Consider the following 17936-nt stretch of genomic DNA (forward strand, 5'->3'; position numbering starts at 1 on the left):
CAACTGAAAAATGGACAAAGGACCTGAATAGACATTTTTTTAAAGGAGACATTCATGTGGCCAACAGACATATGAAAAGATGCTCTATATCACTAATCAACAGGGAAATGCAAATCAAAACCACAATGAGATATCCCCTCACACATGTCAGAATGGCTATTAACAAAAAGATAACAAATTATAAATATTGGCAAGGATGTGGAGAGAAAGGAGCTCTTGTGTACTGTTGATGAGAATGTAAATTAGTGCAGGCACTGTGGAGAACAATATGGAAGTTCCTAAAGAAATTAAACATAAATACCATATATTCTAGCAATTCCACTTCTAGTTGTATATATGAAGAAAATGAAAACACCAGTTTGAAAAGATATATGCCCCACTGTGTTCACTGTAGTAGCTTTATGTACAACATTCAAGATAAGGAAGCAACCTAAGTACCCATCAATAGGTGATTGGATAAAGAAGAAATGATGTGTATAAATATGCAGTATTTCTCAGCCATAAACAGAATGAAACTAGCCATTGGTGACATACGTTTGTACCTAGAGATAATTATGCCAAGTGAAATGGAACAAACATAACCAAATAGAAACAGAGTTAGTTATAGATGCAGAGAACAAACAGATAGTTGCCAGAAGGGACGAGATTTGTGGAGAGGAGAGAAATAGGTGAAGGACCTTAAGAGGTACAAGCTTTAAGTTAAAAAATAAGTAAATCACAGATATGAAATGCAAAGTGTGGCGAATATAGTCATGTAATATCTTTGGTGACAGATGACAACTAGGCTTAATGGTGATCATTGTTAAATGTACAGAAATATCAAATTACTGTGTAGTCTACTGAGAATTAATATAGTTGTAGTTCAGTTATTCTTCAATTATATTTCAAAAACAAGCAAGCAAACAAAAACAAGCAAGCAAACAAAAACTAAACAAACTCATAGAAAAAGAGGTCAGATTTGTTACTAGAGACAGTGACTAGATTTGTGACTCAGAGACAGGAGTGGGTGAAACTGGTGAAATGAGATGAAGCAGTCTTTCAGTTACAAGACAAATAAATAAAGGGATGTAATATGTAACACACTAAAGATAATTAAGGAAAAATATTTTTTAATTTTCTTAATGTTGTATCTAGTTCTTCTTCGATGGCTCAGTGATAAAGGAGCCACCTGCCAATGCAGGAGACATGGGTTTGATCCTTGGGTTGGGAAGATCCCCTGGAGAAGGAAATGACCACCCACTCCAGTATTCTTGCCTTGGAAATTCTATGGACTGAGAGGAGCCTGGCGGGCTATAGTACATGAGGTTGCAAAAGAGTTGAACATGATTTAGTGACTAAACAACAACATCATCAATATTGTACCTGAATGAGATGATGGATGTTCACTAAACGTAGTATAATCATACTGTGATGGATGTAAGTCAAATAATTATGTTGTATGCCTTAATCTTGTACAGTGCTGTATGTAAAGTATATTTCAATAAAACTAGGGGGGAATCACTGAGATTTTGGTAGGAATTGCATGAATCTTCTCTTTGCTCTGGTTAATAATAATATATTAACAATGTTAATTTTTTCAATCCATCAACATGGGATGTGTTTACATTTATCTGTGTCTTCCTCCACTTCTTTCAGAAATATTTTCTTGTTTTCATTGCATAAATCTTTCACCTCCTTTGTTTAAGTTCATTCTTTTAAGTACTTTATTCTTTTTGATGCCATTTTAATTGAAATTGTTTTTGTAATTTCTGTAATTAGTGACCAGAGTGGAGATTTCTTATATTTGGAGTATAGGATCTCTTTCTGACACCCTGAGTCTTACCATGCTTTGCAAGTTACTTCATGAACCTGTACACAGATTCTTCATTCTTGTGTATAGAAATGCAGCTGATTTTTGGATATTTCCTTGGTATTGCTGTTTTGTGAAATTTATTTATTCTGTTTTTTGTTATAGAAATTTTAGGCTTTTCTGCATGTAAGAGTTTTTGTTGTTCAGTGATTGTCATGTCTGATTCTTTGTGACCCTGTGGACAGCAGCTCGCCAGGCTTCCCTATCCTTCACTATCTCCCAAAGTTTGCTCAAATTCATGTGCATTGAGTCGGTGATGGTATCTAATCGTCTCATCTCTGCTGCCCTTTTCTCTTTTTGCCTTCAGTCTTTCCCGTCATCAGGGTCTTTTCCAGTGGGTCGGCTCTTCGTATCAAGTGGCCAAAGTATTGGAGTTTCAGCTTCAGCATTAGTCCTTCCAATCAATATTCAGGGTTGATTTCTTTTAGGATTGACTGGTTTGATTTTCTTAAGATCAAAGGGACTTTCAAGAGTCTTCTCTAGCCCTGTAGTTTGAAAGCATCAATTCTTTGGCACTCAAACTTCTTTATGGTTCAGCTCTCACATCTGTATGTGACTACTGGGAAAACCATAGCTTTGACTATACAGACCTTTGTCAGCAAAGTAATGTCTCTGCTTTTTAATACACTGTCTAGGTCTGTTTTACATTTCCTTCCAGGGGCAAGCATTTTTTAATTTCTTGGCTGAAGTCACTGTCCACAGTGATTTTGGAGGCCAAGAAAATAAAATCTGCTACTGTTTGCACTTTTTCCCCTTCTATTTGCCATGAAGTGATGGACCCAGATGCCATGATCTTAGTTTTTGAGTGTTGAGTTTTAAGCCAGCTTTTTCACTCTCCTCTTTCATCTTCATCAAGAGGCTCTTTAGTTCCTCTTTGCTTTCTGCCATAAGGGTGATATCATCTTCACATCTGAGGTTGTTGATATTTTTCGCAGCAGTCTTGATTCCAGCTTGTGATTCATCCAGCTCTGCATTTTGCATGATATGCTCTGCATATAAGTGAAACAGGGTGCCAGTATATAGCCTTGTCTTATTCTTTTCCCAATTTTGAACCAGTCAGTTGTTCTATGTAAGTTTCAAACTGTTGCTTCTTGACCCACATACAAGTTTCTCAGGCCACAGGTAAGATGGTCTGGTATTCCCATCTCTTAAGAATTTTCCACAGTTTGTTGTGATCCACACAGTCAAAGGCTTTAGCGTAGTCAATGAAGCAGATGTTTTTCTGGAATTGCCTTGCTTTCTTTATGATCCAATAAATGTTGGCAATTTGATCTCTGGTTCCTCTGCCTTTTATAAACCCACCTTATACATCTGGAAGTTCTTGGTTCATGTACTACTGAAGCTTAGTTTGAAGGATTTTGAGCATGACCTTACTAGCATGCAAAATGAGTGCAATATTTCGGGTAGTTTGAACATTCTTTGACACTGCTCTTCTTTGAGATTGGAATGAAAACTGACCTTTTCCAGTCCTGTGGCCACTGTTGAGTTTTCCAAATTTGCTGGCATATTGAGTGCAGCACTTTCACAGCATCATCTTTTAGGATTTGAAATAGCTCAACTGGAATTTCATCATCTCCACTAGCTTTGTTCCTAGTGATGCTTCCTAAGGCCCACTTGACTTCACACTACAGAATGTCTGGCTCTAGGCAAACCATCATAGTTATCCCGGTCATAAAGATCTTTTTTTGTATAGTTCTTCTGTGTATTGTCGCCACCTCTTCTTACTCTCTTCTGCTTCCGTTAGGTTACATTTCTGTCCTTTATTGTGCCCATCCTTGCATGAAATGTTCCCTTGGTATCCACTTTTCTTGATGAGATCTCTAATCTTTCCCATTCTGTTGTATTTCTCTATAGTTCTTCTCCTTGTTCATAAAGAAGACCTTCTTATCTCTTTGCTATTTTCTTGAACTCTGCATTCAGATGGGTTTATCTTTCCCTTCCTACCTTGCTTTTCACTTCTCTTATTTTCTCAGCTGTTTGTAAAGCCTCCTCAGACAACCACTTTGCCTTCTTGCACTTCTTTTTCTTTGGTATGGTTTTAGTCTCTGCCTCCTGTACAGTGTTACAAACCTCTGTCCATAGTTCTTCAGGCACTCTGTCTACCAGATCTAATCCCTTGAATCTGTTTGTCACCTCCACTGTATAGTCAATAATAAGGGATTTGAATTAGGTCATATCTGAATGGCCTAGAGGTTTGCCCTTCTTTCTTCAATTTAAGTCTGAAGTTTTCAATAAGGAGCTGATAATCTGATCTACAGTCAGCTCCAGGTCTTGTTTGTGCTGAGTGTATAGAGCTTCTCCATCTTTGTGTGCAAAGAATATAAGCAGTCTGATTTTAGTATTGACCTGTAGGTGATGTCTATGTGTAGTCATCTTTTGTGTTGTTGGAAGAGGGTTTTACTATGACCAGCGTGTTCTCTTGGCAAAACTCTGTTAACCGTTGTCCTGCTTCAATTTGTATTCCAAGGCAAAACTTGCCTGTTACTCCAGGTATCTCTTGACTTCCTATTTTTGCATTCCAATCCCCTGTGATGAAAAGAACATCTTTTTTGATGTTAGTTTTACAAGGTCTTGTAGGTCTTCATAGAACTGGTCAACTTCAGCTCTTTTGGCATTAGTGGTTGGGTCGTAGACTTGGATTACTGTGATATTGAATGGTTTGCCTTGGAAATGAACTGAGTTCATTCTGTCGTTTTTGAGATTACCCCCAAGTACTGCATTTTGGACTCTTTTGTTGACTGTGAGGGCTACTCCATTTCTTCTAAGGTATTCTTGCCCAGCGTAGTAAATATAATGGTTGTCTGAATTAAATTGCCCATTCCTGTCCATTTTAGTTCACTGATTCCTAAAATTGTCAGTGTTCACTCTTGCCATCTCCTGTTTGACCACGTCCAATTTACCTTGATTCATGGACCTAATATTCCAGGTTCCTATGCTGTATTATTCTTTGCAGCATCAGACTTTATTTTCACCTCCAGACATATCCACAACTGAGCATCCTTTTTGCCTTAACCCAGCAGCTTCATTCTTTCTGGAGCTATTAACTGCCCTCTGCTCTTCTCCTGTAGTATATTGAACACCTTCTGACCTGGGGGGCTCATCTGCAGTGTCGTATCATTTTGCCTTTTCATACTCTTAATGTTCATGGGGTTCTTGAGGCAAGAATACTGATGTGGTTTGCCATTCCCTTCTCAGTGGACTGCATTTTGTCAGAACTGTCTACAGTGATTCATTTGTCTTGGGTGGCGTGGCATGGCATGGCTCATAGCTTCATTGAAGTTATGCAGGCCCCTTCACCAATGACAAGACCATGATCCATGAAGGTGGCATATAAGATAATACCATATGAAAACAGAAGTAATTTTAGCTTCTTCCATTCCAGCCTGGATCCATTTTATTTCTCTGTGTTTCTCAATTGCTCTGGCTAGAACTTCTAGCGTCACTTTGAGTACAAGTGCCAAAAGCACATTTCCTTACCTTCTAAGATCCTAATTTTAGAGGAAAAGCTTTTTGTCATTCACCATTGAATGTGGTGTTTGCCATGGCTTTTTCATATAAGTCTTTTTTTTTTTTAATTTAAATTTATTTATTTTAATTGGAGGCTAATTACTTTATAGTATTGTATTGGTTCTGCCACATGTCAACATGAATCCATCACGGGCGTACACATGTTCCCCATCCTGAACCCCTCTCCCACCTCCCATATGTGTCTTTTATTACTTTGGTGTAGTTTCTATTTTTAGCTTGATGAGAATGTTTATCATTAAAGGGTGTTGAATGTTGTCAAATTCCTTTTCTGTATCACTTGAAATAATTGTGTTTTTTTCTCTTTCATTCTTTTAATGTGGGTTTATTACATTGATGGATTTCAATAACATTCTTGAATTTTGGGACTAAATCTCACATATGATCTTTTTTAATACAGTGCTGAGTTCTATTTGCTATTTTATTGAGTTTTTTTTTTACATCAGTGTTCATAAGGGATATTGTTCTATAATTTTATTTTCTTGTAGTATGTTTGTCTGGCTTTGATGTTGGGGTATCCTTTAGAGTCTGTTAGCTCTTACACCATCTTTTTTATTCTCATATTCAATAAGTTGTATTGTCTTATCTTTTAGTTTAGTGAGTTTTCCTTTTGCCTGTTTAAATCTGCCTTTGAATCCCTGTAGTCAGTTTTTCATTTCAGTTGTTGTACTTTTTAGCTCTATAATTTTTTGGTTTATTTTTTGGGTTTAATAAATCTATTAATATTTCCATTTTGTTCATACATTATTTTGTTGAGTTTATCCACATCTTTCTTTAGTTCTCAGTGTCTTTAATATGATTGTTTTAAAGTTTTTATCTAGTATATCCACCATTAGCTTTTTTCAGGGACAGTTCTTGTTGATTTGTTTCCTTTGAATGGGCCATACTTTGTTTTTGTCAGTCTTGTGATTTTTTTTTTTTTTTTGGTTAAAAACTGAGCATTTGAGATGAGTAGTATGGTAATACTGGAAATTAGATTCTCCCTCTTCCTTTTGGGTTTGCTGGGTTTTGTTGTTGTTGTTTTAATTTTTATTAGATGTCTCTGTGCCATGGATCAGCCTTAGGTGTAAACTTGAGGTTTTTTCGGGTTTTTCTGATCTTCCCTTGGCTATGTATGGTCACTTTCTAATTTCTCTTTGTATGTACTGCTGCTGCTCCTGCTATAAGTCGCTTCAGTCATGTCCAACTCTGTGCGACCCCACAGATGGCAGCCCACCAGGCTCCGCCATCCCTGGGATTCTCCAGGCAAGAACACTGGAGTGGGTTGCCATTTCCTTCTCCAATGCATGAAAGTGAAAAGTGAAAGTGAAGTCACTCAGTCGTGTCCAACTCTTCATGACCCCATGGACTGCAGCCTACCAGGCTCCTCCGTCCATGGGATTTTCCAGGCAAGAGTACTGGAGTGGGGTGCGATTGCCTTCTCCATTTGTATGTACAGATATTTTTAATATTTTAAGTTTTTAATATAGATCACTTTAATATAAAGCTACTGTTTAATGGCAGATTTACAATAGGAGAAAAGGAGAAACATAAATGAGCGTTGAAAAGGGTGCTGCCCTTTAAATCTTGTGAAAGTCACTTCTGTTAGAGGGCTAGGGATTTGCAACAGCTGAAGAAGGTGCAACAACAGTCTTATCTCTCTGCTGTTTTGTGACAAGAAGTAACCAGTGACCAGAGCAGAGAAACCCTATATTTGGAATAGAGGATGTTTTTTTGCCACCCTGGCACTCACCAGCTGCTGTGCAAGTTACTCCAGGAACCTGTCCACAGTTGTTTGCCATGTGAATAGTGGTGGGTAATGAGTAGCTGCTATTGTGCTAAGAGTTGAAATTGACTGAAATTAACCCCAGTTTACATCTGAGTTTTCCCATGGAAGTTGAACGCCTTTCATGTACTCCAAACTTCCAAGAGAATTACATCAGACAGTCTTCGGATGCAGTTGTTGTCTAGGTGGGGAGACAGATTCCTGGTGCTTTGTACTCTGTCATCTTCCCAGCACCATCTCTTCTTCCTTTCATTTTTGATGAATTTTAAGTTGATAGTTGTTTTCTTCCTTCACCATTTAAAATACGTTGTTTCATTATTTTCTGTATCATATTTTTTGTTGAAAAGTGTGCTATAAACTTATCTTTATTTCTATCTAAATATGTATTTTCTTTCCCTGTGGCTACTTTCACAATTTTCTTTTCCTCATCAATTTTTCACCATACACATGCACATAGTGTGGGATATGTGCCTGTGTATGTGCACTCCTGTATTTACTTTTCTTGGTATTCATCAGTGTTGTTGGATCTATTGATGCCTAACTTTTATAAATTTTTGAAATTTTTACTTTTACTTCCTCAGATATTTTTTCTGTTCCTCCCCTCTTTTTAGGTCTGCAACTGCATGTATATAATTACTGCTTGATATTGTCTTACAGTTCATTTGGATAGATTCTACTGCTGCACCTTCAAATTCACTGATCTTTACATCATCTGTAATATCAAATATGCTGTTAAATTCATTTAATGAACTTTTCATTTCAGTTAAATTTTTTTATCTCTAGAATTTCCATTTATTTTTTTTTTTGGCTCTTAGAGTTTTGTCTTCATATGTTCATGTGTTCCTTTGAATCTATTACATACATCATCTATATTTTTTATCATGATTTAATATTCTTGTTTACGAATTCTGTCACCTCTGTCATTTCCAAGTTTGTCTTTACTGAGTAATTTCTCTAGGTTATGGTTACATTTTTATACTTCGTTACACATCTGGTAAATTTTGGTTATAAGCCAGACATTGTGACTTTACCATTCTGGGTGGTATATTTTTTTGTATTCCATTAAAGAATTTTGTGCTTATTCTAGCAGGCAATTAAGTTACTTGAATATTAGTTTGATCCTTTGGAGGATTGTTTTTAAGTTCTTTTATGGAGATTCTAAAGTAATTCTAGTTCTAAATTATTCCCATCTCAAAGACGTATCCTTGTTATTATTGAGGTCATGCCACTAATAGAACTTGAATGAGTTACATCCCTTTGTGAGCTCTGTAAATTGTCTTGGAACTTTCTGGTTACTTTCCTTTTCTTGGAAGTTATTCTTGACAAACTTCATAAGAGTTTTACTCTGTACATTTACAAATTGATATTTAGGCATACTTCAAGGGATCCTTGTACATATTTCTCCAGAATGCTTTCTTTTTGCATACCTCCATATGCATACCTATGGGACTCTAGCCAATAAATTCTAGCTTTCTTGACCTCTCCTTAATCTCATCTTCTTCTTCTCATTTCAGTAAGTGGCTGGGTACTTTCTAGATGCTCCACTCCTTGCTCCATGGACTTCCCTGGTGGTACTAGTGGTAAAGAACCCGCCTGCCAATGCAGGAGATGTACGAGCTCAGGTTTGATCCCTGAATCAGGAAGATCCCTGGAGGAGGGCATGGCGACCCATTTTAGTATTCTTGTCTGGAGAATCCCCTGGACAGAGGAGCCTGCTGGGCTATAGTTCATAGGGTTGCAGAGAGTGAGACCCAACTTGAGTCGACTTATCATGCATGCCCATCTTGTCCCATGCCAAATTCCAGTATTCACCTGCAAGAAGGAAGCTTGGGTAATGGTAAAGCCTATTTCATTTGTTTGCCTTTTCTCAGAAATAATTATACTGTGCTCCCCATTGTCCACTTCCTACAAAAGTTAATTCTCTTGTCCAGTTTTCTAATTGTTCATGGGCAAGGGACTAGGTCTCAATCCTGTTACTCCTTAGTGATCATTACAGAGTTCTCATCATGTATATTTTAATCATAAAGAAAGAGAGATTTTCATAAAGACAGATTCCTCAAGGCAAATAGCTGATAACAGAAGTTTTCAGATAATAAACTTTTCTAATGATGCCACCTGATATGAGAATCTAGGACCAGAAATACTCAGGGCAGTTGCCAGTTGGGAATGAATCAGAAAAACATAGGAAGTTTGTGTAGGTGCCTGTTTAGTATGGTTCTAGGGACTTCAGGACCTTGCCACATTCACTTCTCACTTACTTTACTCTCAGATGACTACTCTACCTATTGTTTTCTAGATCCATAAATTCCCTTGATAGGAAGGCTACTGTTTCACTATAGCTAATAGACTTAACGGAGCTTTCCTGGTAGCTCAGACGGTAGTCAGCCTGCAGTGCAGGAAACCCGGGTTCAATCCCTGGGTCAGGAAAATCCCCTGGAGGAGGGCATGGCAAGTCACTCCAATATTCTTGCTTGGAGAATCCCCCTAGACAGAGGAGCCTGGCAGGATCCAGTCCATGGGTTCACAAAGAGTCAGACATGACTGAGCAACTAAGCACAGCACAGTAGGCTTATTGTACATTACAAAAGATTGCTTCCTTGGGCAGAAAAATGTTAATATCAAAGTATAAATTCCTGTACTTAATCCTCTGCTAAGATAAGGGAGGCAGTAAGGAACCTAGTAAGACTTGTGAACTTGATAGGCTTTTTGAGAACCCAGTCTGCCAGGGTGGCTGAATTCAGCCTATCTACCTTTTCTGCTCTTCTCCCTCTCTGCCTGCAGTTATGATCATGTGCCTTTTCTCATGCATGACTCTGACCTGAGAAGAACAACCAATATCAAGGAGGTCCTGCCAAATGCCTCTTTGACACACCCTTCCTTATTTGATTGGGATTTCCTGTCGACTCTGAATGCAGGCAAATGGTTTTCACATGCTCCGGTAAGACACGTTCTCCACTTCAAGAAACCTGCCTTGAACTCCCTCTTCTGTATGAGGTCATGTGCTGCTCCTGGAGATAAAGCCTTTAGAGGAGGATAGGCAAGTGTGCACACAATTTCATCCCAGTTTGGTAGCATGATTATAGTTAGAATTCACAGGAATGTTATTCCAGTAATGTAGTCAGTCTAATTGCTGCTGGAAATTCTGAAAACAAGCTTTAAACTTATTCTTGGTCATTTACTTCCTTTTAATCCAAGAATTTCTTGAACTTGGGGCTTCCCTGGTGGCTCAGATGGTAAAGAATCTGCCTGCAATGTGGGAGACTGGAGTTTGATTCCTGGCAGTGTTTCAATAACAAGTTAGAGAATTTAGAATTATCCTGAATAGAAAGTCAGATTTACATGTGATAAAAGTCAAGCCTGCCTTCTGAAAATAGTTAAAGAAAAAGCAACTTACATTTTCCAGGTTATCATATCTACAGGGAATCCATGTGACCTAGGTTTCACCAATCAGCTACACTCATTTTCAGTCTGATTTTGACAACAAACATCTGAGCAGGACAGACAGCAGACACTCATATCGCTAGCACCTATGGCAGCAGAGCTACAGTAGTTAGATGTCAGCTGTGGTAATGGCTGTCCTATCAGGTAGTTGTATAATTAGGAAAATAAATCTTCAGGGACTTTTGATTATGTACTAGGTGGAATGGATTTATTTACATTTGATGTTAATCCTGAAGACTGATTTGATCCTTTTTCATGTTAAAAGTGAAAAGTAAAGACTTACATAAAGAGATACTTATCCACTTGAAATTCTTTCTTTTAAGAAGTGTTACTGTAAGGGATAGCTGAACATTGATTTGTAATGATTGTATCACCTCAGAATACTTATTCTCATATGAGTACATAGCCTATAAATGTTGTTTCCATGTGAGAAATAAAGGGATACATCTGATATTCCAGGTTTCTGTGTGTATGTAGGCTCTGTATATGTCTCATCATATATGAATAAATAGAAATATACAGACTAGAGAGGCTCCATTAGTATGTACAATGTATATTGGTTTAATTAGCCACATGCTAAGTTGCTTCATTTGTATCTGACTCTTTGTGACCCTCTGGACTGTAGCCCTCCAGGCTCCTCTGACAATGGGATTTTCCAGTCAAGAATATTATGCATTGGAAGGCAGATTCAACACCTGGACCTCCATGAAAGTCCCACAGGCAAGAATACTGGAGTGGGTTGCCATTTCCTCCTCAGGGGATCTTCCTGACCCAGGGTTCAAACCCACATCTCTTAAATCTCCTGTTTCAGCAGATGGATTCTTTACCACTAGTGCTGCTCATAGAAGCCCTGATAGCCATAGGTAATGTTTTGACAAATATGTATTCCAAATGAGAAGGCTATTACAATATTTGTTGTGTAATGTATGGTTTGTAAAAGTCTTACTTACCATAAGTGATGGGATTGGATATATTATTTTAGTAATGTTATCTGTATGTTTTAGGATTAATAGTTTTGTTTTATCTGTTTGCAGTGTTTAGTTTTACCGTTAGTCTGGTTACTGAAGAGAATTCTGAAACCTTGACTTCAAATATGATTATCTAGGGGGCTTTATTTTTTGGTTTGTTTGTAGAGCTTTCTTTGCTTGCATGCTATGCAGTCAGAAGTAGTCAAAGTGGTGTTGGCACATTATTTAAAACGTTTGTAAATTGGATAATTTTTCAGAGCAAAGAAATTCTTTAATTTGCAAAGGTTTTTCTGGGTGCTCTTTATTGGTTGGGTATAGTTATGAATTGATGGTGGTGGTGAGTTGATTATTATTTGACAGTAAAGTTATTATTCTTGAGATTACTTATGAAAATTAAATAGTTTGATCTATAGTGAAATAAAAATAGATACAGAAGTTCTGGGAATTGTCCCTGGAAGATCAGCTGATCTATTTGGGGGCTTGCTTGGTGATTCACTGGTAAAGAGTCTGCCTGCAGTGCAAGAGACTCAAGTTCAATCCCTGGGTCAGGAAGATCCCCTCAAGAAGGAAATGGCAACCCACTCCAGTATTTTCTCCTGGAAAATCCCATGGACAGAGGAGCCTGGCAGGCTACAGTCCATGGGGTCGCAAGGAGTTGGGCACAACTTAAATTTGTTGGTATAGTTATTATTCTTGAGATTGCTTGTGAAAATTAGTGTGATCTATAATGGTTTTTCTAGTAGTCACGTGTGGTTTTTCCAGTAGTCATGAATATTCATTGCAAGGACTGATGATGAAGTTGAAACTCCAATACTTTGGCCATCTGGTACAAAGAACTGACTCATTGGAAAAGACCCAGATGCTGGGAAAGATTGAAGGCAGGAGGAGAAAGGGGTGACAGAGGATGAAATGATTGGATGGCATCACCGACTCAATGGACATGAGTTTGAGCAAGCTGTGGAAGTTGGTGATGGACAGGGAAGCCTGGCGTGCTGCCGTCCATGGGGTCACAAAGAGTCGGACATGACTGAGTGACTAAACTAAACTGAATAATGAAATAAAAAGAGATACGAAGTTCTGCAAATTGTCCCTGGAAGATCAGCTGAGTTCTTATTTTACTAGTAAAGCCAAAATTTCTGTGGAGCATTTTTATATCCTTTTGTGAAAGTATAAATCTCAAAAGTTGTTCAGTCACTAAGTCACATCCAACTTTTTTTGACCCCATGGACTGCATGCAGCACACCAAGCTTTCCTGTCCTTCAACACCTCCTAGAGGTTGCTCAAACTCATGTCCATTGAGTCAGTGATGCCATCCAACCATCTCATCCTCTGTTGCCCCCTTCTCCTGCCCTCAGTCTTTCCCACCACCAGGGTCTTTTCCAATGAGTCATCTCTTTGCATCAGGTGTCCAAAGTATTGGAGCTTCAGCTTCAGTATCAGTCCTTCCAATGAACATTAAGGGTTGATTTCCTTTAAGATTGACTGATTTGATCTCCTTGCAGTCCAAGGGACTTTCAGGAGTCTTCTCCAGCACCACAGTTCAAAAGCTTCAATCTTAAAAAATCTCAAAAGTATGAAAATGCAATTCTTATGCATATAGTGAGCAGATTATAATCTTATTTAGCACATTAATGAAATAAGCAGAACGACACTTAAAAGAAGTAAGAACTCAACATGCTTATAGTCAGAGCAACAAAGAAATGCTGAAATCACATTGTTAAGTTGGATACAAACCTAGTATGTTACCTTGTTAATATACTATATGGCAATGAAGATATCCTTTTGGAGTTATCTTTTTTATAAAAAATCATGTACATCTCTATTGGACAAAAATCATTTCCACTTTTATTAGTTGTCTACAAGTCACCATCTAACTTTACATAGTTGCACCCTAATCAGTAGAACACGGTAATTCAAAGAAAGGTACATTTCCTTAAGAGTCAGATGACCCTTACGTGTGCTTGTTAAACAGTGTGTTACCATGATATTACTGGGCATGGAACAACAGACTGGTTCCAAATAGGAAAAGGAGTATGTCAAGGCTGTATATTGTCACCCTGCTTATTTAACTTCTATGCAGAGTACATCATGAGAAACGCTGGGCTGGAAGAAGCACAAGCTGGAATCAAGATTGCTGGGAGAAATATCAATAACCTCAGATATGCAGATGACACCACCCTTATGGCAGAAAGTGAAGAGGAACTCAAAAGCCTCTTGATGAAAGTGAAAGAGGAGAGTGAAAAAGTTGGCTTAAAACTCCACATTCAGAAAACAAAGATCATGGCATCCGGTCCCATCACTTCATGGGAAATAGATGGGGAAACAGTGGAAACAGTGTCAGACTTTATTTTTTTGGGCTCCAAAGTCACTACAGATGGTGACTACAGCCATGAAATTAAAAGACGCTTACTCCTTGGAAGGAAAGTTATGACCAACCTAGATAGCATATTCAAAAGCAGAGACATTACTTTGCCCACAAAGGTTTGTCTAGTCAAGGCTATGGTTTTTCCTGTGGTCATGTATGGATGTGAGAGTTGGACTGTGGAGAAGGCTGAGTGCCGAAGAATTGATGCTTTTGAACTGTGGTGTTGGAGAAGACTCTTGAGAGTCCCTTGGACTGCAAGGAGATCCAACCAGTCCATTCTGAAGGAGATCAGCCCTGGGATTTCTTTGGAAGGAATGATGCTAAAGCTGAAACTCCAGTACTTTGGCCACCTCATGCGAAGAGTTGACTCATTGGAAAAGAGTCTGATGCTGGGAGGGATTGGGGGCAAGAGGAGAAGGGGATGACAGAGGATGAGATGGCTGGATGGTATCACCAACTCAATGGACATGAGTTTGGGTAAACTCCGGGAGTTGGCTGTAGACAGGGATGCCTGGCATGCAGCAGTTCATGGGGTCGTGGAGAGTCAGACATGACTGAGCAACTGAACTGAACTGAAGTACCCTAATTTTGTTAGGGTACCCTATTCTCTGTTTCTTCCCTAAATCCTTGGTGTTGTAAATATATGATTGCTATATCTTCTTGATACAGTGACAGCTTTATCATTATATCATCATATATGTTTATTTTTATCACTTGCTATCATTTTTGGATTGAGATCAGTCTGTCCTAAGTATGGCTACACCCATTTTCTTTTGGTTATCATTTGCTTGGAGTATCATCTTGTACCTCATTCACTTGGATCCTGTGTATGTCTTTATAGCTGAAATGAGTGTCTTGAGTCAGCATCATTGTTGGGTCTGTTTTTTTTAATTCATCCAGCCACTCTGTGACTTTTTATTGATGAGTTCAATTTGTTTGCATTTAGGATTAGTCTGTTTCTGTTGTGTTATGTTAATTTGTTTGTTTTGCTTTGTAGAGTCCATATGTAAGTGAAAATGCACAGTATTTGTCTTTCTCTATATGACTTATGTCACGTACATAATACCCTTCAAGTTCTTTGTTGCAAATGGCAAGATTTCCTTCTTTTTTGTGGCTGAAGAGTATACCATTGTGTGTGTATATATATATATATATATACACTACATAGAAGAGTTATACCATTTTGTGTGTGTGTGTGTGTGTGTATAGTATATCTTCTTTATCCATTCATATGTTGATGGATACTTAGGTTGCTTCCATATCTTGGCTATTATAAATAATGCCATTATGAACATTGGGGTGCATGTATCTTTTCAAAAGAGTGTTTTCCTTTTCTTTGGATATATATGTGTGGGATTATTTCTTGGCTCTCTATTCTGATCCATTGATCTATATATTTGTTTCTGTCCAAGTATCATATTGTTTTGATTACTGTTGCTTTGTAGTATAGTCTGAAATCAGGAAACTTTATTCCTCCTGCTCTTTTCTTCTTTCTCAAGATTGTTTTGGCTCTTCAGTCTCTTTTGTGTTTCCATGAAAAATTTTAAGTTATTCTAGATATATGAAAAATGCCATTGATATTTTGATAGGAATTGCATTGAATCTATAGATGGCTTATGTAATATTGTCATCTTAGCAATATTTTAATGTTCCAGTCCATGAACACTGTGTATCCTTCATCTGTTTGTATTGTCTTCATTTATTTCATCAACATCTTGTACTTTTCTGAGTTCAATTCTTTACTTCCTTAGTTATTCCTAGGTGTTTTATTCTTTTTGTTTTATTCTTAAGAAATTAAGAATTTTCTTAATTCTCTTTCTGATAGTTCATTTGTATCCTGCAGCTTTACCAGATTTGTTTATAAATTTATTTAAAAAATTATTTATTTATAAATTTTATAAATTATTTATTTATAATTATTTAAACTTATTTATGAATTCTAGTAGTTTTTTGGTGGCTTTAGGATTTTGTTTGTTTAGTATCTTGTCATTTGCAAACAGTTTTAGTTCTTCCTTTCTAATTTAGATTCTTTTTCTTCTCTCATTGCTATGGCTGGTACTTCCAATACCATGTTGAATAAAAACAGTGAGAGTGGGCATCCTTGTTTTGATCTTGATATTGGAGGAAATGCTTTCAGCTTTTCACCTTTGGATATGATGTTAGCTATGGACTTATACATGGTCTTTCTTATGTTTGCATATGTTCCTTTAATACCCACTTTGTTGAGAGTCTTTTTGTTATAGATGTTGAATTTTGTCACAAGCTTTTCTGCATCTGTTGAGATGATCATATCATTTCTGTTTTTCGGCTTGTCATTGTGGTGTATCATATTGTTTGGTTTGTGGATACTGAAGCATTCTTATGTCCCTGGGACGAATCCCACTTGATCATAGTGTATGGATCTTTTAATGTATTGTTGAATTCAGTTTTTACTATTTTGTTGAGAATTTTTGTACCTGTAATTTTTTCTGTGTGTGTCCTATCTTTGGTTTTGGTATTAGGGTGATACTGGCCTCATAGAATGAGTTAGAAGCATTCCTTCCTCTGCAGTTTTTGGGAATATTTTGGGGAGGATATATGTTAACTCTTTTCTAAATGTTTGATATAATTCAGCATTGAAACCCTGTGATCCTGGATTTTGTTGGGATTTTTTTTTTAATACTGATTCAGTTTCAGTACTGATAATTTGTCTGTTGATATTTTCTATTTCTTCCTGGCTTTTTGTTTCCATTTGCATGCAGTGTCTTTTTCCACCTTCTTCTTTTTCTATATGTGTGTCTTTAGATCTGGAGTGAATCTCTTGTAAGTACCATATATACAGGTCTTGTTTTTTTATTCATTCAGCCACTCTTTGTCTTTTGGTTGGAGCATTTAGTCCATTTATATTTAAAGTAATTACTGGTGGGTATATACTAATTACCAGGCTCCCTTTGTGGCTCAGCAGTGAAGAATCTGCCTGCCAATGCAGGAAATAATGGATTTGATCTCTGAGTTAGGAAGACCTCCTGGAGAAGGAAATGGCAACTCCAGTATTCTTGCCTGGGAAATCCCATGGACAGAGAAGCCTGGTGGACTACAGTCCATGGGGTCACAAAAGAGTTGGATATAACTTAGCTACTAAATAACAATATACTAATTATTTTTATAGTTCTTTTTTGTTCCTTTCATCTTCTTTTGTCCTTTTTCCTTGTGATTTAATGACTGCATTTAGTGTTATGTTTGGATTCCTTTCTCTTTTTTTGTGTGTTTATCTGTTGTAGATTTGTGGCTTCTGGTTACTGTTAGATTTATAATAGCAACTCCACTCCAGTGTTCTTTTGCCTGGAGAATCCCAGGGACGGGGGAGCCTGGTGGGCTGCTGTCTATGGGGTCGCACAGAGTCGGACACGACTGAAGCGACTTAGCAGCAGCAGCAGCAGCAGCAGCAGGGCTTGATCCCAAATTGACTGACTGAGAAATCTAAGGTATCTTGGTGCTAATGTGACTTGCTAGTGTGGCCAAGGCCTGGGCCATCATGGGCTAGTGCTAGTTCACTGGTGGGTAGAGTCAGGTGTTGAGATCTCTGGCTGCAGGGTCCTGTGGGTCCTAGAGCTGGTGTGGCCTGCTGTTGTGTGGAGCTGGTTTCTTACACAACTGACTGTGAAGTTCAAGGTGTCCAAAAGCTTTTGTGAGCCCTCTAGTGGGTGGGGCTGTATCCTGGGACAGCTGGGTGAGGGGCCCAGTGTGTCTCAGAATTGGTGTTGGCCTTCTGGTGGGTAGGACTGTGACCTAGGGAGTCCTACGGTGGTAACAGCCTGCTGATGTGTGCTTTAGGCCCTGCTGATGTGTGGTTTAGGCCCTGCTATGGCATGTTCTGGTGCTGCACTGGTACTGGGGCTGGTGTTCACCTGCTGGTCAGTAGGCTCTGTGCCCAAGGGATCCTGTTGCTGGTTCCCACCCACCAGTGGTTGAAGCTGAGTCTTAGAGCTAGTGCCAGTCCACTTGCTGGCAGAGCTGGGTTCTAGGATCTCTGGCTGCAGGACC

The 17936-nt window shown here is 38.1% G+C and overlaps 1 protein-coding gene across 9 annotated transcripts in view; it reads left to right on the forward strand.

The window, feature by feature from the left end:
* Positions 1-17936, forward strand: part of LOC109554006 (glycerophosphodiester phosphodiesterase domain-containing protein 4-like) — a 165130-nt gene that overhangs the window by 58927 nt on the left and 88267 nt on the right. For all 9 annotated transcript variants that reach the window (XM_070783305.1, XM_070783304.1, XM_070783310.1 and 6 more), the window contains one exon: positions 9921-10077. In XM_070783305.1, coding sequence (XP_070639406.1) covers positions 9921-10077 — 157 coding nt within the window. The remainder of the gene's footprint in view (positions 1-9920; positions 10078-17936) is intronic.

This window comes from Bos indicus, chromosome 29 (genome assembly GCF_029378745.1).
Source record: "Bos indicus isolate NIAB-ARS_2022 breed Sahiwal x Tharparkar chromosome 29, NIAB-ARS_B.indTharparkar_mat_pri_1.0, whole genome shotgun sequence".
NCBI classification, from domain to species: domain Eukaryota; kingdom Metazoa; phylum Chordata; class Mammalia; order Artiodactyla; family Bovidae; genus Bos; species Bos indicus.